This window comes from Aythya marila (genome assembly GCF_965140915.1).
Source record: "Aythya marila genome assembly, chromosome: 14".
Lineage (NCBI taxonomy): Eukaryota > Metazoa > Chordata > Aves > Anseriformes > Anatidae > Aythya > Aythya marila.
Genome location: NC_139055.1, coordinates 1690051 through 1715716, shown reverse-complemented (window position 1 = coordinate 1715716; position 25666 = coordinate 1690051). Strand labels below are relative to the sequence as shown.

Here is a 25666-nt window from a genome sequence, read left to right as displayed (position 1 = left end):
CAGAATCACAGTAAGAATTTGTAAGAAAGTATTTTTAGAACACTGTGCAGTTTCTATTTTTTTTTGATTCGTCCAGAGTTTGTTTCCAAGTGATGTCCAATAGAAATATTCTGTGTTTGAACATTGAGAATACATGTGGATAGACAATTCCTTTGAAGTTACTTCAACCCTACGAGACCTTTGGTGATTTTTTTGAAACCTTGATCTGTTCCTTAGTTGGACTGATAGTCATTTCGAAGATGCATTGCAGTAGGTTCAAAAAACTGGAAGAAAAGTTAAGAGAGAAGTTTAAGCTATGGATTGTCAACTGTGTAGTTAACCAACACAATCACTTGATTTCTAGCTGTCTCAACAGGCTTAGAATAGAACTGCAGTCCAAAGGAGAACCTTCTCAGAATTTGATATTCGTTACCTGATCTCCAAAGCTCAACTGTAAGTACATGCAGCAATGACTATTTTCTCCTGAACATTATTTTTCCAGTGTTAAACTGAAGCATGATGCACAATACACACTGTAAGCTTTATGAGTATCAACAATCTAAAGCAAATACTTTTCCAGTTTTTCTTTCTCTGCTCTTAGTTGACCCCATACATCATTGGCTTCTCATCTTCTCTTTCAGCCTGATATGTAACTCCTTTTCTGCCATCATGCTATGTTCTATGTATTCCAATAATACCTAGGAGTTAGCACATTTACCACATTCAATTACATTTTACCTTCCACCCCCAAACATAAAACCTGCCCCTTCTGCTTGTTTTTCTGCAGTTCATCATCAAAAATTTACCATAGTCTTCATGAGCTTAAATCACTCCACAGACCTCATTCTGTGTTTTATTACATTAAAAACTGTAATATAGTATGATACATATAAAATATTGAGGCAGGTTACTTTAGAGAGGATATGTGTAAGAAAATGTGAGAACAGCATATGCATTATGAATGACATGAGAAACATAAACTAAGTTCTTATACCCTTGTTGTTAAAAGGGCATTTCTTACATTCTAAATCAAGCACATTTTTTTATTTTTTATTTTTTTTAAATAAACCAAGCATGCAATTCACTTATCAAAGTCACTATTATAAATTAGTGTTCAGCTCAAGGACTTAGCATATTTAAGAATGAAAAAAAAAAAAAAAAAAAAGTATGACAAAAAAAGAGGAACTTTTTTTTTTTCCTCAATTGTCAGGTTGCTTTTTTCTCCCTTCAAGAACTTCTATGTTTGGCTAATCTGGACATGTGTATATAGTTTTTTTTTGTGTAGAGCTTTCTGTGGATAGCAGATATTAGTGTGCTTTACAGAAGAACATACAACATCAGAATACTCCTATTCCATTCTCCATGTATAAATCATGGGGATGTCACATCCTCACATATTCCATCTAAATTAATTACAAACAGACCTTGTGTATGTAGATTGTAAATCCTCTTAGTGTAATTTTAATGCCTTAATTTTTCATATAATAAATGGCACGGTCATGCTGCCATAGCTAAACATCTGTTAACATTTCAGTTATAAAACCTTTTGAGAGAGGAGGGCTTATCATACAAGTATCAGCATTATATTTGGTCTAAAACTTTTCATCTGTTATTTCTGCTAAGGATTCTTTCATATAAATACTTGCAAGTACTTTCTTTCCTCCACTTATGTGTTGTCTTTTGTTTATATGAGGTTCTAACAACGTGCTGTCTAGCAAAATGCAGGCAAAGAACTGTTGTCTTCATTCCAATATTTTTACCAATATAACTGTTTTGCTGCAATATTACTGCTACTCCACAGTGCAAAACAGTTTTTGTGTTGAAACATCATTTATGGATCAAATTGCACAGTGGATGTCTTACTGAATAAGAATGCTTACCCACCCATTCCATTAGAGAACAGAACTGTTTAATTAGATATCAAGGCCAGAAGAAGACTTCATCTCCTTCCATGTATTAAAAAGCATTCAGTTAAAGTGCTTAGTTTCAATACAGATTTTTTTTTTCCATCCATTCTAGAGAATGCTGATATTTTGTTTAAAAAATATAATAAAGGATTAATTGTATAATGGAAATTTGCTGCTAAGCTTCCTGGCTGAGCTACATTTGGTTCATTGTATGTGTGGAAAAACAAACAGAGTTCAGCATAAGTTATCTTGTTATCTTCTCAATCCTGTCTGCTTTTATTAGAAACACCTTCTTTAGTATACAAACTTCCAAATCCTAAAAGTGCTGTGTAATTAACATACTTTTAGATTACATGTACAGTATGAGAAAGGGTAATTGATCTAAAGTCATCCAATGAGACAATGAGTAAGAGGGAGGGTGAGTGGGAGGTACTCCAAGGAGTATTTTAAAAAATACTCAAACCCCACAGTGTCTTAGAAATATTAGGTAAATACACAGGAATGACTTCATTTCTGTAATGTGGACTGTTACTTGAGCTATAAGAAAATTCATTACCAGTGCACAAAAATATTACCAAAAAGCTCAGAGGACAGCTCTTAATCTCATGCAACTGTGTCTTTACATTAGTAAAGCTGATGGTCTGAATTCTGAACAAGTAGTTAAAAAAAAAAAAAAAAAAAAAAGATTTTTGCACTTCTTTGAAGTCTAAGAAAGAGTCTGGCCAGAAGATAGTGATAGGAGTTAAACATTAACTTTCACTCCAGTTCTAACAGCCTGCTTTCACAGACAGCACAAAACAGATTAATGTAAAGCTCTTTGATTTGTTCTATATGCATTGCCCAAAGACACTAGAGAGTTATTCAGCTTAGGAATCTCCACAGTGACAGGCTGGAAGGAAGTGACAGGAAATTTCTGCACAGGAAATTTGGTTGTTTCAGTGAGCTGATTATGTATTTTTTCCACTTTTTTAAACATAAGCCAAATGAACTCAAAAACAGCTAATATATTTGAAATACCACACAAAATGTACTCTTTTTGAAGAGTCAGATTCCATAACTGGATAATACTGAATCAATATATAATCTATTGGGCTTGAGGCTGACTTGAGCTAAAGTGGCCTTTAAGAATGCCAAGCTTTGCTCACCTAACTTTTGTATCACTTCTGCTTGAATGGAAAAGCTTACCTATTTTTAAATACATTTTTAAAAGCAAAAACAATCCTTATTTTCCTTGAAAGTAACAACTTTCAAGGATAAAACATATTGAATTAGAAATCTACCAACGTGCATCACAATCATTAGTTACAACTGAGCACATGAACAGGAGAATGTAATTTATGAAGAAAAGCTTGAGCAACACTTTACATAACTGTTTATATTCTTTGTCATTTGAAACATCCCAGCTGTTAAAACTGTTCTGTTCTATAAATCTTGATGGTGGATTTTTTGCATTCTATAATAATTGCTGCACTTGTGAACAGGTTTGTGAACTTACAAAAAGGGAATTTTAAAAGTATTTACAGTCAGCACTATGTCCTATTTCTTAGAAGTATTTTTAAAACCTAGTTCTACTATAACTATTAATATACAAGGTTTAGGTAAATATTTCATCACTATGAAGGTAAAATGTTCCAAATATTTCTCTATCCAAAATGAGAATGGTTGAAGGAAAGAACTGGAATTATGGCAAGCTACGCAGGCTGAGAAACTGGCCTCTAAACAGAAACTGTAATGATTATACATGAGCTTTTTTGATACTTCCCTTCTCTGATTGAGATAAGTAATGTGCAGACATAGTCAATATTTTAATAGAGGGATCAGTATCTCTGGCACAAATGCTAAACTTAGCATTGGGCAGATTTTGAGTGGCCAGGCGTTAGCAGCTGTGACCTCTTGAGAGAGACATCTGCAGAACATTTGCAAGAGGTAGTGCCTCCTATCTTCCTGCCCTTCTGATTTCATATAAGCTGCTTGGCAACACACTCTCTCTTTGAGAGACAGCATTTTCCAGATCATACTAGTAGCAAAAAATCAGCAAAATTAGAGGCTACTAGCCTCTGCTTCAAGTAGAGGCAAGATGCCACCAGTCAGCTGATCAGCACTGTCTTGTTAGTTTGAACTGCATATCTCCTGACTCTCCAAGAGATTTCCCTTGGCCTTCTTTACCTCTAATCTGGGAAATAAAGGCAGAATTTGCACACCACTCTGATCAGATTTCCAGCCTATTTTGTTATTGATATAGGGACTCTGTGCATTCAGAACTGTCTAAATAATATCATTATATCTGTAGCTGTCCTAAATAAAACTAAATTGACCAAACATATTGACTGCAATGTACAGTGAGATTCAAAAACTCTGTGGCAACAAGGCAAATGATTTTTTTTTTTTTTACCAAGGAGAAAGGGCACCATTAACTGTATTTCGACAAAAAGGAAAATCAGAGAATTAAAGCATTAAAGACTAAATTTTAATAACTGTTTGAAAGTGATAAGCTAATCACTGACTGATTATTCTAGGCACGCTCAGTTTGCAGGGTACACATCTCTTCTGCACTTCATGGACATCTAAAGGCACAGTAACTCTTAGCCTGATTCAAACAAGCAAAGAATTTAGCAACTTTATCAGAATAAAGTAGTTCCATTTTATGAAGAAACATGGAAAATCAGCATTAAAATGTATAAAAACAGGGACTCTCAATTTACAATGTATGCTGTAATTGTCAATAGTTTCTCATGCTGTAGATACATATTTAGAATAAATGACTTATTTTAGTAGACTGTTATTGTGTCATTGAGAAAATATTAGCAGATATTAATGTTCTTATCTCCTTTATTGTACTGCTGCAACAGATAATTTAACAGATAACTTTACCATTCCTTGCTGATGACAGGAAGATGAAGAATTGGAAGATTTAAGATTGGTATGTTTGCTGAGAATGGTGTCATATGTTGTCTTACACAATTTCCTATGTTCTGCTCAGTGTAACATAGTAAAGAAGTAAGTGTTTACATTTCTCACCTTCAAATAGCCTTTCTACAGTTTACCGAGTGCCACTGTTATTGTAAGTGACAGCTGATTTTTAGATCAGTAAACTTTCCTCAGACAGAACTGATTAACTGCAGTTGCCAAAGCAAATGAACAGTTCAAATAGTATTGGCTAACTAAGCATGGTACATATTACAAGCAAGTATTCTGAAATTCTACTACTCACTTCCATAGTGTCTTTTGAAAGGTAAACAACCCAGTATACCAGGTTGAATCCTGCAAATGCCACTGGGAAGAGGATCCTAGAATACTGGTCTATTTTACTTGTGCCTCCAATAGGTGGTGGTGCTGGGGTGGCTGGTGGAGGAACAGACACTGGTTGATATTGGGATGCACTATTTGATATTATGCTGGCTTCAGGAGATTGATCTGCCTGAGACGCTACAGAGTTTGCTCTCTTCTTCAGGTTACAGTTGGAGTCAGAATGCTGTGGAGGAAAAAAGAAAAAAAAAAGAAAAAAAAAAAGGTTGATTTATGGCTACAAGAGTCTTAGGTCATGTGATCATTACATTTCTCTCCATCATTTTACACAACTTTCTGATTTGTTATTTTTTTATTGCTCTGCTCTAGAACAACCTTAGGAAACCACAAAACAATACTAATCTACAGAGGTACATTTGTGGCTTTACTGTAAAAAGATAAAAGACCATATGCTCTCTGTATCGCTAACATGTTAATTAACAGGAACAACGAGAGAAAGAAATAAAAGAGGAGGAGCTGTAAGGAAAAGATGATAATGGTGTACCTAAATTTTAGTATATTTGTGTGACTGAAGCTTTTGTAGATATGAAATCAGCTCCAAACATGTAAACACTTATCATATCAAATGGGAGGACATAGAAGTTCAGAGACCTTGCTAGCAATTCCTGCTGCTGCTGCCACCACCCAGCATGACTATTAGTAATGTGAATGCATGGCAGCAGCCATAAGATTTTACTGATAGCTAAGAAAATAGAGAAGAATGCCTAGAGTGTCATGGTGCTGTTTATTGTTTTGATATGAAGTACTCAAGTTTTCTAAAAATAGGGAGCAGTATAAATACCTTTAGATGCCACCAGGCAATGGAACATCCAACATTTTGGCTGAGTTTATGTCTAAAGCTTCATTAATAAAAAATTACAAGGATTATTCCCAGATTACTGATGTAACCATTGTACAACATAAACAGCTATTCTTGGCTTTGAATAAGCAGAATTTTTGGTCAGCAGAAGTAGATGACTGAATGAATGAAGCTGATGAGGGAAATGTTAGGTGACGCAAATAATTTACAATACACAGTATATTTATATATATATATTTTAAGTGGAATAGTAACATTCAAATGGTTTTGAGGCAGCAAAATTCTGCTAGATGTGATGTTTCTAAAGTCATTCTTTGGGAGTGATTTAATGGCAATCATTCACCTATATGGAGCCCTCTGTCAGCATTTTTGAGATTTATCCTGCAGGATTTCTATGCATGGAAACAGGCTTTAGTCAGATAAATGATTGCATCATTACAAGGAAAAGAAACATTTATTGCAGTACATTGCCTATACGTGTATCTGGGCCAAAATTTCTAGATAAAAGACCAGCCTAGCACAGCTGGTATCTTATGTATGATTTCAAATATAATTTTAACAGGAATTATCCTTTTAGCAATATTACTGCCAAAGTATGAGAAGAGGTTACATTACTACACTAAAATGCTAAGTTCTGCTCATGGATGAAAGGACTGGTATCCAGAAGAAATTAGGGAGAATGGATTCCTCACAGCTGAATTTAGTCTACGTAAAAGGCTCTTTTTGTACATATGTTTTTCAACTATTATACTCTTTTTTCTTTTTTTTTTTTTTCTTCCATATCCTATCATACCTACCACTTGTTATAACCCCCCAACTTCCACTCTGATAGCAATTAAATGATCACTATCATGTTTTGAATGGGTATCAAAGGGCATTCATATTCTGGAGCTATACCTATCTAGAAAGCAGTTATTTGTTTTCATATTTTCCAGTTACACAGCAAGCAACAGACAGATTTAAATGGAGGATGATCTACAAATGTGTCACAGAAACAGAAAGAGGGTTATCCATGTCCACTTGCATTAATCATAATAGTAATCCCACATTTTAAGTAGACTTACTGTCAGAGCCTAGGCCACTGTTTTTCTGTCAAGTAGCTATTCTATTTTGCTTGTATGCCCTGCTTTGAACTCAATTGTCAGAGTTGTAACGTAGCTTGTTTTTTGCTTGCAAGATAGCTCGACCTTTTGTGGAGAATGAGTGGTTGCTAAAAACATAGTTGCTGAAGTGAAACTTAGACCTTCTTATCCGCAATACATGTATTGTGATACAAAGAGGGTCAAATTCTGCTCTGGATCACTCAAGCATGAATTAGAAGTTATTGTTCTGAGGTAGAGTTAAAAAAATTGTAGGCATAGCAGATGTAGCATAGGGTCAGTGGATTATGTTGAATAGTGGACATATTTTAGAATGCAGAAGTACTAAAATCATTGTGATCATCCACACGGGCACTTGGAAAAGGGTAATCCTGGTTTAAATTTTATTTATAACATTTATTAAATCTTATGTGTTGCTGTAGAAGGAGGATGATCTTGATGTGACTTCAGGAACTGAGATAGAGTTTTCAGGAAAAGAGTCAGAGACAGGAAAATCTGGAGTCAGCGTGTATCCTCAGATTTGGGGAAGACACTGACTAACTTGCTTACATGCATGCTATGGGGCCAATTTGGATCCATTTCTATAAATGGAGTGATATTAATTATTACCTAAAATAGCCTGTTTCAATATTTGGGAAGGATCAGTGCATTTTGCTCTTTCAGGAATGCCACAGTTTTTGTGTTATGCTATTCAGGTGCTTATATAAATCTTTAAGGAAGTCCCTAAATAACTTCTTACACTAATACATTCGAGGGCCAATCCAGAAAGTCAGGGTCAAGAATATATTTTTGTCTACCACTATGCTACCCAAGATACAGAAGCCTAAATTTATTTTGGATGTGTAATGAAGTTGTTTCTCAATTTGGCAGCTGACAGTAAACCAGACTTGCTGCCGCAGGACAACAACCCATACTTTTCATTAGAATTTACTATTAAACCAAGAGGAAGAAACAGCAGGAAGAGATCATTCTTTTGAAACTATTCTTAAAAGATCTGAGTTCTGAACAGCAGCTACAGCAATTTTTTTTTTATCATATTTAGATTTAACCCCTCCTTTTGACAAAGATTTCTACCTACAATGACATGAAGTTTTGGCAAAACACAAAACTTATAAAACAGGAATGATTAGCCTATTTCAGTTCCGATTTTTCACCATTCACATAGCCAAACAGTGTAAAACAATGAAGACTGTTTTACAAATAGCAAAAGCAACAGCAAGAATCATGACATAGCACATTGGGTCATAATGAAATAATACATTATGATAAGTTACTGAACCCGCTTCAGAAGAGTACTTTTGCACTCCTAGAGACTGCTAGTCCCATTAGGCCATTTAACTTGTCACGACGTATGGCTGCCTAGTGACGCAGAACAGCTTGCAAGATCACTGCGTAATGTGAGGTGCCATAAAACTGGACTAGACAAGAGATTGGCACGTATATGGGCTAGGAAGGTACAGTCTGAATTCTGTTAAGGTTTTGCAGCTCAGCTACCTGATCCCCTAGGAAGCTCACAAAGTAGTCTTGTCTGTAAAGGTACTGATGATCTCTCAAAACTCTCATCAATATCACTAGAATTTGTTTATGCTCAAAACATCTCAGGAGGCTCTCAGTAAGTCACTCTGCTTCCAGATATACAAAATATAGCATATATAATTTTGGGGTAAACGGAATTCTTCGTCTCCTTTTTCTGTTTTCTATAGATGCTAATTGTGATGAATGCACTCAAGAGATTTCTGAAATATATATAAAATTCTCTACAGTTCTGTTTTCCTTTATACTGCAGATGTGTATTCTTGCTATGAGTTTAGCTTATGACCTAGCAGTAAAATGAGTATCTTATGTATGCATTCAGATACTGGCTAATTTTAAACAAATGCATGCCCTTACCTCTCTCTCTTAGTCACTTATGTCCCTTATTGCTGTGAGCACCATGCAGTACAGAGAGGTTTTTGAGAATAAATTCTAAAAGTTTAGACCAAAAAAAATATTATCTCTCCTTTAAAAAAGTATTAGATTGAGACAATTAAATTTTGATATCACAAAAGAAAACAGAAACAAACAAATAGCTAGGACCAAAATTCCATCTTTGTACAAAGCAGAATACTAAATTGAACACATAACATTCTTTTTCCCTGCCCATCTAATTTGTAGATACAGTAGTAGATTATTCAATAAAAACATTCATATTACCTACATAAAATCACATGCTGGTAACCTAGCTCCCAAAAAGGGAGCTAAGCATAGTTTAGGTATTTAAATCCTTCTTAGACTTTGCTCTGCATACATCAGTGTGATTTGTAAGACCTCTGGTTAGCTATTGATCTATATACAGCACCTTGCAGCAGAGAAATTCACCACATTGTGTAAGATCTTGGGCATGTACTAAGGTACCTCAATCTTTACTGTCTTGTGCAGTTTAAATCTCCATCTAATGCCAGTGATATGTTATATCCTGAGATTCCTTTGCATATCTCTTGTGGGGTCTGATTAAAAAAAAAAATGTGAATTATAAACATTTGTAAACAATGTTCTGCATAATTAACAGCTGAATTTAGTTTAGATGTCATTAATAGTTCCTAGCTTTGGGCATTTCTTTAGGCATTCTAAATTTTCTTTCCTAGGCATATTATTAGTAATTACTACAAAATTATTTTATTTCTGCTTTACCCTAGTAAAAGGGTTAAATCAATTAACTGGAGCATGGAAAAGTCATATTCAAAATTTTTCTTAACCTTCACAGACTGAAACTCATCTCTCTGAAATTATAGCCTAACCTTCAGGTGAACATGGGTAGGGGAGACTGATAATTTGTTATTCTTTTCAATATGAATATACCATAGCAGAGTTTCTCCCTAAAATTGAGATGTACCATGTCAGAAAACTCATATAATTATCACAGAGCCTCTGTCAAAAGATATATTTGTGTATGTTAAATTTAAGCGAAGTCGACTTTGGGCTTTTAAACTTAGCCAGTGTCTGTCCTGATACTTGGTGGGAGTCTGAGTTGGGAGTAGGAGATAAGGAATCAAAATTCTGCCTGTTTGTAGTACAAACAGTACTACAGAGCTTGTATTTTTCATATTTCCATTATTTGACTGACTTTGTTTTTACTTCCCCCCACAAAAGAAAAGGATTAGACTTCAATATTTAGCAAAAATGTCTAAAGCCAGGGAAATCTTTCCTCCCCTCCCCACCTCTCCCCTCTCCTCCCCTCATTTCTCTTTTATTTCTCTTTTCTTTCTAAACCTTCCTTGCTGCTCTGCATTTGCGTTGTCAAACAGATAAATATTTAACTCTGGCAGAGCCTAATAATGAACATCTACTTTCCTTGTTGGGATGACAAAAAGTCAATAGAATTGAAAGTTGTTGTTTGCTTTTAATAGTCTATTTGATACCATGCAATTGTGGAGAAGCAGGAAGGTCTCTCTGATTTGATGGAAAGTGCTGCATTCTCAGTCAAGGCTTTATTGCACATAGCTTTTCTAGCATGACCTCATAAAGGGTTGTTGATAATCCAAATAGAAGTGCTCTCCTTTCAGCTATACTATGATACTCATTAAACATCCTCAATATATTCTGACGTAATTATAGAAAACTAAATCCTCTATTGAGAAGTGACATATGGCTGCTCTGCAGTTGGGCAGGGTTGTTAAAAAGAATGAGAATCCTCTTTTGCTCAAGTCATGTTATTTTGAAAACAGGTACAGAGCACTTTGTTGGGACAGGGAAGCTCCCCCAGCAGTATTTCACTGTTCTGTGTTGCTTTCTGTTAAAACAACAGGTCTTTAAGACAACAAATGTAATCAACCAACCACCATATAATAATCTTTTGTCTGTTACATGTAGTCTTCCACACGTAAAGGGTTTCTTTTCATTCATAGTGTGTACTCCCTGTCCTCTGCTGGGTACTCCCTGACCATCTTGTAGAGCATTACTTAAAATGATGCACTCCAAACAGTATCACCAACGCCTCTTCCCCCACAACTTCTAGAAATGGGGTAAAAAAGCCATAATGATGAAACAATATGATATAAGAACAATACATTTGAAATGGATTAAAACACTAACTGCCACAATGAACTATATATTTACATAAATACGTGTGTGTGTGTGTGTAATATATATATACACATACACAAACATACACTAGGTGTTTGTTTTTGACATGCTATAATAAGCTTGTCACCATATGAATAAAAACAGGCTTCTGTCAGGGTCCAGATGACTGCCCAGCTTGTTGCCATCATGTTGTGGAGTGGAACACCCATAGTTTTGTATTTCATACAGGGATTGCCTACAGCTGACAGAGAGAGCAAGCCAAACTCTGCCTTCAGTTAACTGAGGTAAATAGAGTTGCTTGCCTGGAACCAAAACAGGCATGCTGGGCTGTCATCAGTAAACAGAGCACATACTCGGACCATTGCATCTCTTACTGAATCTAGTGAATTCCAGTAACTTCAACAGAGTTTCTCATATTTTCATTAATATAATAAAGAATGTGGTTTTATGCCATCTTTCTTTTCTGAATGTATTGTTTTGGGGGAGATATAATAAAAACCTGAGAGAAAAAGTGTTGTTCATTTGAATAAAGCACAATTTTGAAAAAAGTTAACTAGATTCAATTGGGAAGGAGTCTTTTTAAAAATAAATACTATTTTGCAGGAAATATAGTTAATTTAAAAGGGGAGGGGAGGGGAGGCGAGAGGAGGGAATTCCATAAATACTTTTGTCTTCATGAGTTCAGGTCCTCAGTGAAAGCAGCAAAAGCTTCTACCTGACTTTTATAGCTCCTTATTTTCATTTGTATTGAAGCTATCTCCTTGGGCTTGTCTTACCTAACACAGTAGAACAGGTCTCCTGTCATACAAAAAGTACTAGTTCATACAGGGTAAGGATATTCTCACCACAATGTTCTTTCAGGCAAAATTCATCAGGCAATTTAAGATAATATAACGTAAAAAATATACAGTCTATTTGTTAATTCTACTGCTGCTGTGGGTTAAAGAGCTGCATAGGCAGTTGTACAGCTATGACAGTTTTGCAGTAAGAACATCTCACTTTTTCACTTTTATGTTTACATTTGGACTCCCCAAACCTTTCAATTCTTTGAAAATTTCTCAGTGTAAAAATACTGACTTCTATAAATACAGAAGACAGTAAACATTTTAACACATTGTGCATTATTCTTCATCCTGTATCTACCCCTCCGTATAACTAAAATTCTGACAACTTCCACACATTTAAAAATTACAGGCAAATAAAAATGCTAACGTTACAAGGGGATGAAAAACTTTACTACCCTGTCTAACAGGACAAATAAATAAGTACACCACAGATTAGGAAAAACAAAGTACCAAAGCAGGAGAGAAGGAAAAGATTTTAACACATACATATATATCACATGGAACAGACAATTAGTTAAAATCATTTTAAATATATATGACAGATTCAAAATAGATTTTTTTTCTAGTGAATTAGAAGAAGGCAGAAAGGTAAGAGTCAAAAAGAGGAGCAGAAGAAGTAAGACAAATTATCTAAAGAGTAAAGAATAAGAACTGGACCTTGTAGAAGGAAAAGTGGTAAAAGAATTTAGAGGTGAAGATTTGGGGTAGCAAGCAGAAGGGAACGACAAGGAAGAATTCAGGACCTCAGATATCTACGGTAAGAAAAAAACTGAAAATTATGTTTTGTGCCATACTTAAACAAACTTCTCTAAGATCAGTAATGTAACTATAGAAGCACAGAGTTCAGTAGAGGATGGTAATGCTGAGGAAATAGTCATATACTCAGATCAGCCTGTACTAACTACATTGTTAGCACTGAAGTGATCTAGTTCAAATTTGTTTCAGCTGAAATTATATTACTGACTGCATCATATATCCATTTATATGACAACATGAAATTTTCCCCCCATGCTTCTGCCACAAGAAAAAAATAAAAAGAAAGAAATAAAAGGAAACAAATAAACAAAAAAGCCTTTTGAAGCTTGTTATCTTGTAATTAGTCCTTTTTCCCAGGATGCCTTTGTGGAATGGGACCTTTGATATCCAGTAGGGTTAGCTAACTACATTCCTCCAGAAGCCATTTTGACGGCATCTTCTTTCCTTCAGTGGTAGGTACCCACCATTTTTGTGATCTCACTGATTTTTCTTTTACTGAAGTGTGGGGTTCTCGGAAAGAACTGTTCCATCGAGGAAAACATGATGGACTTACAGGCTTGAAAATTACTATTTTAGATTACAAGAGCTCTGAGGAAGAGTAGGATTATAGCATTTTTTGGATGCTATAGACTGCTTTAGAGACTGAGTTTACCTTAGGACTTTGATGTGTCTTTACTTATTTTCTAAATTTCTATGTTATTAACTAGTTGTATATATGTGTGTGTGTGTGTATATATATATATATATTGAGGAAATGGTTTTAGTGTGCTTACCAGATGTTCTTAATGCTTGATTTTTGTTTGGAAAAACTAAACTGTGTCTTGAATTTGGTTCTGTGCTTGTTTGTGGGTGAGGCCCTTGATAAGGAAACTTGAGGTCTTAATGTGTGTTGTTTCTTTTTGTTTGTTTGTTTTTTGTTTTTCCTTTTATTTTCTGTTTCAATAGTAATTTTTAAATTTCTGATTAGCTTGGTCTTCAGTGATATAGAGAACACCCAAATCTCACCCTCTAGTAGTGAAGCAGCTACAGTCATCAGGAATACTCCTGTGTATTCCAATAATATCAATGTTATACCAATACCAATATGTATGTTCCAATAATTATAATAAAATAATACTCCAATACTCTGGTATATCTGGGCATATGTAGAGAGCCACATGTATTTTGAAATAGTTGTCCTCTAGAGATTCTGGGGACTTGGGGAAGGATTTCTAGTGTCTGCTCTGAATTCACCACCAGTAGCATGTGCAGAGTAGCCCAAATCAAGTTTTCATATCACTCATCACAGACATCAATATATGATTTTTTTTTCCCCCTTCTTGGAAACCTCACTGTGATTAACTCAAACTTGAACTAGAAAGTGTGTAGTGCATAGATTGTTCCAGCAGTATTTTCCTCATGCTACAAAAGGCTAAGTGATCTCTCTAGGCACTTTTCTGATAGCTTGTCCTCAAAAAAAAAAGTCAAACAGAGTAAAACTGCAGCTTTAGTACATTTTAAACTTCCTTCAGTTTTAACATTATTCTTCTCATTTTGCATTATTATACTGTTACAGAATTCTGCTCACTCAGTCCAAAGTAGTTCTCAAATATGATATTTGGGGGGCGGGAAAGCATGTTCTAAATACTAGCAAATACATATTCTCTTTCTCTTATTGTTTTTTGTAAGGTTTAAATATAATCATAAAAGTTTTTTTGATCTCTCATTTGTGTTTTCTTTATACAACTGGGATTTAAAAGAAATAATCTGTGGTTTTCAGTTAAAATTTATAAAGATTTAATTCTTCTATCATTAACATGTTTAGTGAAATAAAATGCATGTTTGCTTTCTTATTAAGTCTGACAGTGTTTTTGAATACTTTTTTCAATATAAATAAATTAAAAAAAAAAAAAGTAAAATGCAATATAGTTTACAAGCCCAATGCTTCCCAGTCAAATTGAGGAAGATTAGCTGATGAGTTCCTATAAAGACTACTAGCAAGAATCTTTGTAGCTTTGGATGCAGTATTATATGGAACTTATTAATTACAACAGTTTGCATGTACCAAAATGTTACAAGTCTAGCTGTTATTTACAAGCAAAAATGAAAAAAAAATGACCATATGATGGGTAAGGTGTTGCCCTATTGTTCAGTAGCTTTTAAGTTGACTTTCCTATTCAACTACAGACTCAATGGTTTTGCAGGTCATTCAAATGCTGTTACTCCACTCAGAATGGGAAATGTGGTGATAGTAAAACTGATTCTGAAAACGGGAGGGCTATGCTGATAAATATATTAACATATGTTGTGAAACAGCTTTAATTACTTAGCCCAAGATGTAAGGAACAATATTTACAAGCAATTCCAATATAAGATTTTTGGTATTAGACAGCCTTCTTTTTTGTCACATGGAGTGAAATCTATCCTTACATAAATCTTTATGTTTATGCTTTTTATTTTCCCCAAGCTTCCACCAAAGCAGACTTTATGAAAGTAACAGATGCCAAGTTTATGTAAAGGCTAATTCCTCTTCTTCCAGATGACCCACTTATGGTATGTGCCAGTATGCTACAGTGATCCCATAATCATCTGGCCAATGCACATGTTCGTTGCACTGTACAGTGTCTTACAAATTCTACAGACTCACTCAGAGAACAACACAGCTGCCTGAACACAATGCCTCCAGCATCCAGCATAATAAAGTATCATGGGTAACAGTCTAATGTATTACCTTAAATATCTTATCACATAAACATCTCTGTAGTAACTTATGTAACAAATCAAAATAAACATTATGAATAAATGACATCTTTCATTTTCTGCAATAAGAGCAATGTCTTGATAAATAGATATGATCCAAATGCATAACCTCTTTCAGGTTAAGATCACTTTAATATTTCACATTTCACTACTCAGCTGCTCTTCCTATATGATACTTATTATCAGAAAAGCAAGCAATTACCGAGACAATCTCGTCCTCTGCCGGTACAGTTGCTGCTGATAGTGCTGCTGCCAGTGCTGCTGCCCTTGCTGCCTTCCTCATTGCTCTCTGAGTCTGAAGATTGGTAAAGTAGTTGACAGCTGCAAACTCAATAAGTGCAGAGAAGACAAATGCAAAGCACACAGCTATGAACCAATCCATGGCAGTAGCATAGGACACCTTGGGCAAAGAATGGCGTGCACTGATGCTTAAAGTGGTCATTGTTAGAACTGTAGTAATTCCTTGAAAATAAGAGAAAGGAAAAGGGGGCATTAGAATTTTGCTAAATTCTAGATGTAGATTTAAATGCCTCTACATATATACATATGTGTGTATATATATATGCGTGCGTATCTGTTTAAATACAAAATATAAAACCAAAGAGGTTTTAGCTGTCAAATAACTAACAGGAATTCTAAGTATTTTGTTATCATAAGTAATTCATGTATAGTGGCTTGAGTATCTAAAAGCTCTGAATAAACTTCCTTAATAGACCAAGCAGATTCAAAGTTAAGATAACCTCGTGCTACAGGGTACAGCTTCTTAGAATTGTGGTAAGACATGGGTATAACAAGAATCAAGATCAGGCTCTGAAAGACACTTTATTTGAGAGGTTGCTAAGTGGAATGCTTGGCAAAAAATCTAAATTAGTTTACCATGATTTCCTAAGTGTTATGATCCGCTATTTCTCCTATTGTTGGACAAGACAGATCATGGCTTCCAGAACCCTCACTAGATACATCAGAATTTTGCACTGAAGTCAGTGGTAAGCTATGATCCAAATATTTCTAGTAATAAGAGTTTGGTCATCTATACAGTGATCTTTAATCTCTGAATACATTTTTAAAGATTCACTGACAGTATATTGATTTGAAAGTTCCCATAGTAACAAATATGGAAGGATGGAAAAGGTGCTTCTCTAGAGATCCTTTTGTGTTTTCATACACAAAAAATCTGGTCACATAGCTCATGGGCCGCAAAGTATTTTTAAGGTCTGTTGTGACCTTATGATTTCTCTTTTGTAATGTAAATCATTAACAATGTGGGAAATACACTTCCCACTGCTGCCTGATACAAGCAAAAAGTACAAGAGCAAACTTATCCATTAACATATAAGGCTCTGTGACTCATGTTTGCTTGTAATTATGCCTGCTGGAATCTGAAAATTGCAGGTATTTAAAGACAGTAAGCTGGAGAATACCCTCTTCTGCTCTTTTCTGCAGTTGGGAAAGGGGAGGTGGGAAAAATAAAGGATGTTATAATGTCATGCTGTGATGATGAATCAATATGCTGTGAATGATGCTCAGTAGAAAGGATGCAGTGTCATTGCATCCTGCATCATCAAGACAGGACGACTTGATTATTTTCAGGATTTTTTTGCAGCTCTCTCACATGATGTAGCTTGCCAGCTGTCTGAGGCTAAATAAGTCCCAATGTCATTACTTAACATGTTTTAATGAAATGCAGATAGAAGATAGTATAAAAATATGTAGGATCTCTACTTCTCCCAAATCTGTCAGACATATTTAATAATATAAGTACAAGAATACTGATAAAAATTTCAATTTCAAATGTCCAGAATGAACTTTTCAATATGATATGTGATTAGATTAGAATCTGCCCATGTGCTAGTTAGTAATAAAGAAAGATGCATTCTGTGTCTGTACAAAACCTTACTGCAGAAGGAATTTAAACTTAGGAGTAGGACTCCTATTCTATTACAGATATAGATAAGAACACTCTCAATGTGGAGTTGATGAAATGCTCTGCACTGTGGAAAACTACTTTATCAAACAGAATGCCAAATTACAGTTGGTAAAGTGTGTAACTGATGTTCTTTCCACTTTGAAGACTTCTTGGTAATTTTTGAAAAATTTGTTACATATTGCAAATACTGAAATATGTTATCTTTTTTTTTAAATACAAAATCCATCTCTGACACTTCATAAATAAAGTTTAATGACTAGATAATAAGTTAAAATTTCCAGAGTAATCTGCTAGAACAGTAAAAGCCAGCTGTGTGTCTCTGCAAAACAGCAGATAACTCTTTGCCAGGACTAAAAAAAATTAGATAAAGACACAAAAATGCAAAGTAGTAGCCATTGTTATATGGGTTCAAAGCATTTGATACTTAATAGGGCACACTTAAAACTTGGCTTTAATAAACATGTTTCTTATTCCAAGTAATTTCTGATAATGAAATGCTAAAAAAAAAAAAAATATGTATGCATATACACATGTCTACATACAGAAGCTCCATGTAAGGTAAGGAATTTCTTATTGCCAATCTGCTGTTCTTTCCAATGGCATAGCTACAAAGAGCACAAGAATGTCTTGTCTCTTCAAGTATTTCTGTCTCCTATATTTCGTCTGTAGGTCTGTAAACAGCAGATGTTTATTAACATTAATTTATTTTATTGTAATGTTACCTGCAAAAGATAACTAGCATCCACTTTGCAGGTAAATAGAGTTAGGTGAATTTATTCTGAAAAATTAGTTAGTGCACACTTACTTTTCTACCATTAATTTATCTTCTCTCAAATTTTTGAGAATGTCATGCTTTATAAAAATATAAAACTCTATGATTCTCACACTTAAAGGCTTAAAACATAGGAGCAAAACTGAAACATCTTTATAATTCAAGTATTTGCAATATGATGCAGAAAGGATGCTTACTTCTCCATTTTAAACCTTTTCTTTGTTGCTGGTGCCTAACAGTCAAGCAAATATCAATTTTTTCCTTAGATGATGGTATTTAGAATCCATGGGATTTTGAATTAGAAAGGATTATAAATCCATGTTGTTCTTGGGAGAAATAAGAATGGATTGAAATATTCTTTTAAAATGCCAACATGACTAATTTTCAAAAATACTGAGAAAGGTGTCTATTTAACAGTTTTCTTAAAATATTTTCTATTCCTTATTCTATATTTCCTCTTCAATATGACTAAGTCATTATTTCAGGGTTTGGGATCTTTATGTAATTGTTGCTGAATCATCTTCAGACTTATTTGGACATTGCTTCAAGTGTATAGAATTGACCTCTGCTGCCCATTAGATAGCAAGTATGTTTTACTCACATGTAAAGAATGTAAAATCCAGAGATGCAATATAAAGTTGAATCAGGTAGTATTTATCAGATACATTTAGCATTGGATGCCAAATAGACCAGAATGTATGGTATACAAACTTCCTATGCATATTTTATGCTTCAATTGCAATAAACATCTTTGAGAAATTATTGCCTGGTATTTTAGTATTTTAAGCAGTTAAATATGAATTGCTGGAAACTATTACATACAAGTGCCTAATGATACCTAGCTGCATCCCAACTCCTGATGGGTATTTCAAGGAAAAAAATGTATGTTCATATTCCTTCAGAGACACCTGAGGAAGCTGTGCTCATGTACGATTCCTAAAAGTTTGCAGTGCTTTTTTGAATACCATTCCATGCCTGAAATCAAAGCCCACAAATTCTGTATCGTGCTAACTACAACTGTAGGCTTATTTTGAATTATATGACTTGCATCATTCATGCTTAGGCAATTTATACCTGCCTATTTGCTGTTGAAGACAAGTCTGGCAAAGGGAATTTGTTGTGCAGAAATATTGGGTTATGAGAAAATAGTAAGATAGGGTTGCAAAATATGTATGGATAGTGGATTCATGAGAAATTTCTGACAAGTTTTATTATTTCTGCTTGGTGTTTTTATGATTATTTTTTCCCTAGAAACAAAAATTCAGTCAAAATTTACCCCTTGACAATAAGCGTAGTTTCAGAGATTATTGATATTGAAGCGGGTGGGGTGGCAGAGTAGTGGGAATCAGATTTAATAATAGCTGAGCACACAGTTAAGGAGATGAAGCTCCCATTTGGGGGAGCATTAATTCAAACCACTAAAAAGAAAAAAGGGCCCATGCAATACGGACATGCATTCTGCATTATTACTGTAACTTGTGCTAGGGACGATACATCTCACCTAACTTCTTTCATCTAAAATCCTTGCTGGTTGTTTAAAAACCTTTGTAGGGAATAGAAAGAGAACACTCTGGAATGAGTGCTAGATGAATTAGGTACCTAGCTGAGTTCCAACCCATGTGATTTATTTATTCTTTTTTTTTTTTTTCCTAAAAAATGCTTTAACACAGGTAAGTTTCACAACAGAATAAATTGGTTTAATTTTTAGTATTTGCTTTTGTTTGCTGAAACCTACTCTCTGTCTTTCCCAATTTAGAAGTTAATCCCCATTGGTTTAGTCTAGCTGTTCAATACAGTGGATTCAACACAGTGAATGAAGTGAGTGATAAAAGAACAAAACATGAATACCAGCCACAGTTCTTGCTGGAACAGATTCTTTGTTGATCCAAAACACAACTTGAGACAGGACTACAGTCATGATGCATGGAATGTATGTCTGAATGAGATAGTAGCCTATTTTCCTTTGGAGATGGAAATAGAGCAGCTGAAGTGAATATTCACCTAAAACAAACAAGCAATGAAAATGATGAACGAATGGTATATGTGATGCAGAACTGGTCAAAGACCTTAATGCAGCATACCAAAAACTGTTCTGGCTGGAACAGACTCCTTGTTAATCCAGAAAGACACCTGAGAAAGAATGACTGTCATAATGCAAGGAGTATATATCTGTATCATGAAGTAGCCCATCTTCCTTTGCAAGTGGAAATAAACTGTCATGATTACATATTCACCTGTTAGGAGACAAGTACTTTAGCATTATTTTGGCACTGTATTATTGGCTTAAACCCAAAATACTATGCTCTTAGGCAAGCACTAATAAGCCTCCTAGTGTATAACAAAAAATAGACTAACAAAAGGTGAAGTGACCTATTGGAAACAGAGGAAAAGAATATTAATTTTTATGTATTGTTTTTACTGGGATAGGGAGGCAGGGGGGATTCTTAAAGGAAATGTATTGAATGGGAGTCTTTCATTCAATTAACTACAGTTAATTGAATTAAATTAACTAATTGAGTTAAATTAACTACAGTTAATTTTTTTACAAGGATTTTAGTTTTAAAAATGACAGAAGGCAGTAATACTAATGCAGTTACATAGCGAAAAAAGAAATCTGTAAAACATCTTGAAAACAAATTACAATGTCAGTAGTTCCCATATGGCTACTTCTTACCTGTGTTAGATTTAATGGTTTCACTAGATACAGTTTGTCCTATGAGGTCATACTGGAGGAGACTGGAAGACTCTTGTGGTACTTCTACTGAGTGCAGGGGTCCTTTTTTCCATGTATAAATGATTTCACTTTTTGGATAAGCATCTGAGTCAGGGAAAAATTACTCATATAAATTACATGATTTATAAGCAATTGAAAAAACAAGTAATATGATCCCTTCTGGGTCTAAAACTCCAAAGAAACTTGCATCCTGCTCCAGTAAGTCTCTAATCACATTAATGATGAAATGCAATAAATAAATAAATAAATAAAAATAAAAAATAGGAGTAATAAGGGAATGGTTGTGGTCGGAATTGATAGGTGCTAGCTTCTGCTTCTTGATTTGTTATAAAACACATACATTGATTACCACAGGTTGTCTAAATATCTTCATTTTGTAAAACTAGACTTTAAGGAATGAACCATAGCTTTTATGACTTCTTAAAGGGCCAGATTTGACTACTAGATCTGTTAGAATATACAACAGAATATCTTTTAACAGCCATCCTTCAGTGAACTAATCCACGTGACTAACAATGGTCTGAGCCTCAGAGGAAAAAGTAAGATTCTAGTCTAAAAAATAAAAATAAATAAAATGTTTCAGTGATGTGTCCTAGGATCTCGCTTCTGATCTCACATACATGGAAATTAAATGTATTACTATACAAAACTGAAAAATATAGAACTTACAGCTTCCAAACTTCAGCGGACAAGCATGTCCATCCATTGGGAAGTTCACCAACCGCATAGGACAATCAGCATTAATGGTTAGTCTAGATAACATTAAAGTAGATGACAGTAAAAAATAAATGGTATGTAGCAACACTGAATGAATGATAAAGAAGGTCAATCAAAATCAGGAGAATAAGCTCTCACCTCATTGTGTAAAGAATAGTTCCATTCTGCATAATTCTGAAAAGTTTGTTCGGAGTTGTCATATTATGAGCAATTGATTTTTTTCCATTTCTAAAAAATGTGTCTGGTGTCCAGATTTTACTGACCATTAGATTGTTCAATCTCAAAATTTCAGTTGGTCCACCAAACTTCAACCTCTCATCAGTCCATGTCTGACGAAAGAAGACATCCATTGTGTATTCCTATGGAAAATGAATAGGTGAATTATGCATGAGGGTCAGCAGTCCTGAGCTGCTGTATTTAAAGTAACTCCATGAAAGACCATAACACATATGTTAATGTCTTTTAATTTACTGCTTAGACACGTAATCCTATTACTATTAAATAGTTCAAAAAAAGAGTCTGCGAGAAATGTATCATATTTTCTTATTAATTAAATTGCAAATTATCAAGTGAACAGGTAACTTTGATGTAAGGAAAAAAGTCTCATTGTCCTCTCACAGAAATTAATTTAATTCAAAAAGACTGAAATCCAATGAGAAATACAAATGTCTACTTTAACATCCTTTCAAAGTGCAAAACCAAACTATTAATATTTAGCTGCCAAGAACAAAAAGTTATACACAGTGCCACTTCTGAAGCTTACTTTTCACAGTCATAAAGAAAGGACCGACGTGAAATACATTAATCACAGTAAGATTATGTTGTCAAGTTAATATGAGTTATTTTTCTTAAGGATTCTTAATAATGTTGTTGTAAGCCTTCAGAAGGGAATTCTCTACAGAAGTTGCTTAGGAAATGGAGCTAAACCTTGTCAGGAGGCAGACATGCAAGAAAGCATACTGTCTCTATGCCTTCTTGTAGACTGGCTGATGAAGAGAGGTAGAAAAACTTTTGGGTGTTCCTTGGGGTGCGCTATTCCTTGCCAGCGTGCTGGAATATAGTCTGAGGTGAGCAGGTATTGGAGGAAGGGTAAAAAGGCAAAAATAGTGATAAAAGTCCATTTCCAGGATGAGAACAGTGATGGCTTAACCTTTCCCTGAGGGCTGCAGCTGCTGTAATTGATGAAGCTCACCCAAGTCTGCACCTACCTGAATTTGGGGTCCCCAGCATGATGAGCTGCTGCCTCGAAAATGGCACCACTTCCCTGCAGCTGTGTAGTAGGTTGTCTCCTACCACACAGCCTTCTTGCAAATCCCTGTCAAGTCACAGATGCTTACACCATGCTTAGTGAGGTTAAAGAGGCATCTTTAACCTTCTGTCCGTGTCCTCAGTGGAGGCCAGTGGTGTCCTCTGTGTCCAGCCTCGGGCCTGGGGCCATGGGGCTGTGCCGGGTGACTCCGCTGGGGAAATAGCTATATGCAGCTCCAGCCAAACCGCTCTGCTGGGCCGCGGAGATTGTCAAGAAGATTAAACCTCGTAATCTGCTCTAATGACGGACAGCTCAGATGCCACCGTAATGAATCCCGGGAAAAGGAGAGCAGGGGCAGCGGTTGGGGGCCCTTACCATCTCCACGTCGGACACCGGCCCGAAGCTGGTCACGTAGATGTCTGTTTTGACTTCTGTCACGGCGCCTGTGGGACACGGAGAGGAGCGGGCTCGGGGGTGGCCCGTCCCGTCCCTCTGGAGGGGGCCGGCGGGCTGGGGGCTGGCGGCGCAGGGACGCTGGTTGCCAGCCCCGGGGTTTTCAGCGCCCCACTGCCCCCTCCCGCTCCGGAGGGACCCCCATTGCCCGATTCACCCCAGGGCTTTGCAGCTTCCCTGACGTGACGGGAGCTTCCCCCCTGTACCTCCAAATCCCGGCCGGAGCCTGTTGTCGTAGCCGTCCAACAGCTTGTCGAGGATCCGAGTAATGTTTTCCGAGTAGAGGTCCCCCGCGTTGCCCTGGCCCCCCAGAGCCTTCTCCATGCTGCAAGGAGAGGCGAGTCCCGCCGTCAGCGCCCGCTCCTCAGTCCGGCAGCCTCGCCTCAGCCCGGCCGGTCCCTCCTCGCACCGTCACCTCAGCCCTCCCGCCAAGCCCGCGGCCGTAGAGGAAGCGGCCCCCAGAAGCGAGCAGACGGGGAGAAGGGGCTCAGTCCCACCTCGCCGCAAGGCTCGCGGGCTGTGGAGGGGCTGAGGGAAGGCTCTGGGGGCCGTCGGAGTGGGCTCGCTCACCTCACGACCACACAGAGCCAAGCGATGAGCAAAGCCATGCCTCGGGGCTGCGCGGGGACGCTCAGGTGCCCTCAGAGCCGTCAGCTGGAGCAAGTTTCGGCGCTCATCCTCTCGGCCAACGAGTGAGGACGTCGGGGAGCCCGCCTGGCTTGGCCCCGTCCCCTCGGCCCTCAGGCACTCGTAGCCCGGGCTGGGAGGGCGAGGGGCGGCGGGGGCTGCCCCTACCCCGTCGGTTTTGCCGCCGCCCTTCAGCCTCAGCCGGGTGTCCGGCGGGGAATTAGGGTCTGAGGGGACGGCGTGCGGTCGGAGAGCAGCGACAATAATCGAATAAGGCATTAGGGGAGATTAAAAGGAAGAAATCCACTGCTAGTTTTGGCATGGAATTAGCAGGGAGTCGTTAGGAAATCTGGAAAAGCGCTGGCATCTTGCTGATAGAGATTATAATAGAAATGGCCTCAGCTTTTATTATGTTTATGGTTCACAGGGAGATTATTATGCAGTCTCTGCATCATTAGAACTTTAAAAAAAAAAAATCCCTAGTTTCCAGTTTGTTGTTTTTTGACCTTACTCAACAGATTTTCTCATGATCAATCCTTCAGAACCATACCGAGAGCTTGAATATCTCAATATATGAACACTGAACATTCAAAGCTGGTTCTGGTTCAGGTCTGGGGATTTCTTTTTTAATACTAAGCCGTTTTTGAGGGTTACATCCACAGATTTCACTCAGATGTTAAACCCGAGCATTACTAGGACTTCTGTTCAAAGTGGAGCTCCTTACTCTAAAAATGTATATAATTACTGATTTTGTCCCGATAAATACTGACTGGATCACTACTATCGCCTCCTTCAGTAAGTGTGTTAATGTAGTCAGCCCTAAAGGAAAATGAGATCAGGCTGCTCCGGCTTTTTCTGTGACCTTATTACTTCCTATAAAGCCAGTGAATGATGTAGCACATATGTCATTTAGCTATGCTGTAAACAAATCAATTGGATCAGTTTTCTTTCCTTATGGTAATACAGAGGAGCAGGTAATGAGGCCAAAGCAAAATAAGTGTCATAAAATGTTGACACATAAAACACATTTGCATTACCAGCTTCTAAACAAATGTATTTAATTATCAAGTTATGTATAATAAGAATTTGAACAAAACTAGGAGACTCCTTTATTTTTTTTTGGCAGTAAGATGAGCTTTTCATGCATAAATGAAGTCCAACACTGGGGCTCTATGCTCAAGTTTTGTGTTTAAGAAAAGAGACTGGGATTCTTAAAATAAATAAATAAATAAATAAAATAAAAATAAAATGTGAATATTAGAAATATTAGAAATATGAGATGCTCTGCCAATGAGTCCCGTTCCCTATTTTTGTTGGCAATACTGCCGTCATATATACCACAAAGGTGGGCTGGTTGTAACACAGCCTTTGAACAGTTGTGAACCCAAATTCCTGAGCAGCATTGCTCAGGTGCTCTGTGAACACAACAAAACGGCAATCTATGTGAATTCATTATGTGCTAGTCAGGTTTGTGTTGATACTCATAACCATCTGTCTGCATGTGTTTATTCATATATGATCACATTAGCTCCATAAAAAATCAAAAGTTTATATGAAATAGTAATAGAAAAGGGAACTGTCATTCTTGGGGTTATATTCTATCAGGTCTGTATTCAAAAACTACCAATTTGAAATCTTACCCCATTCATCAAATATTTTTTATCTTACTAACATGTTTGAAGTATTTGTGTGCA

The 25666-nt window shown here is 36.3% G+C and overlaps 1 protein-coding gene across 1 annotated transcript; it reads right to left on the bottom strand.

Moving 5' to 3' along the window:
• Positions 1-212: 212 nt before the first annotated feature.
• Positions 213-23953, bottom strand: GABRA6 (gamma-aminobutyric acid type A receptor subunit alpha6; the record flags this gene model as incomplete). Its single annotated transcript, XM_082771267.1, has 10 exons — positions 213-263; positions 5098-5358; positions 15696-15955; positions 20274-20426; positions 20867-21010; positions 21596-21678; positions 21782-22002; positions 23268-23335; positions 23552-23670; positions 23916-23953. The coding sequence occupies 10 exons, from the start codon at positions 23951-23953 to the stop codon at positions 213-215; spliced, it is 1398 nt and encodes a 465-aa protein (XP_082627393.1).
• Between the last annotated feature and the right edge of the window lie 1713 nt (positions 23954-25666).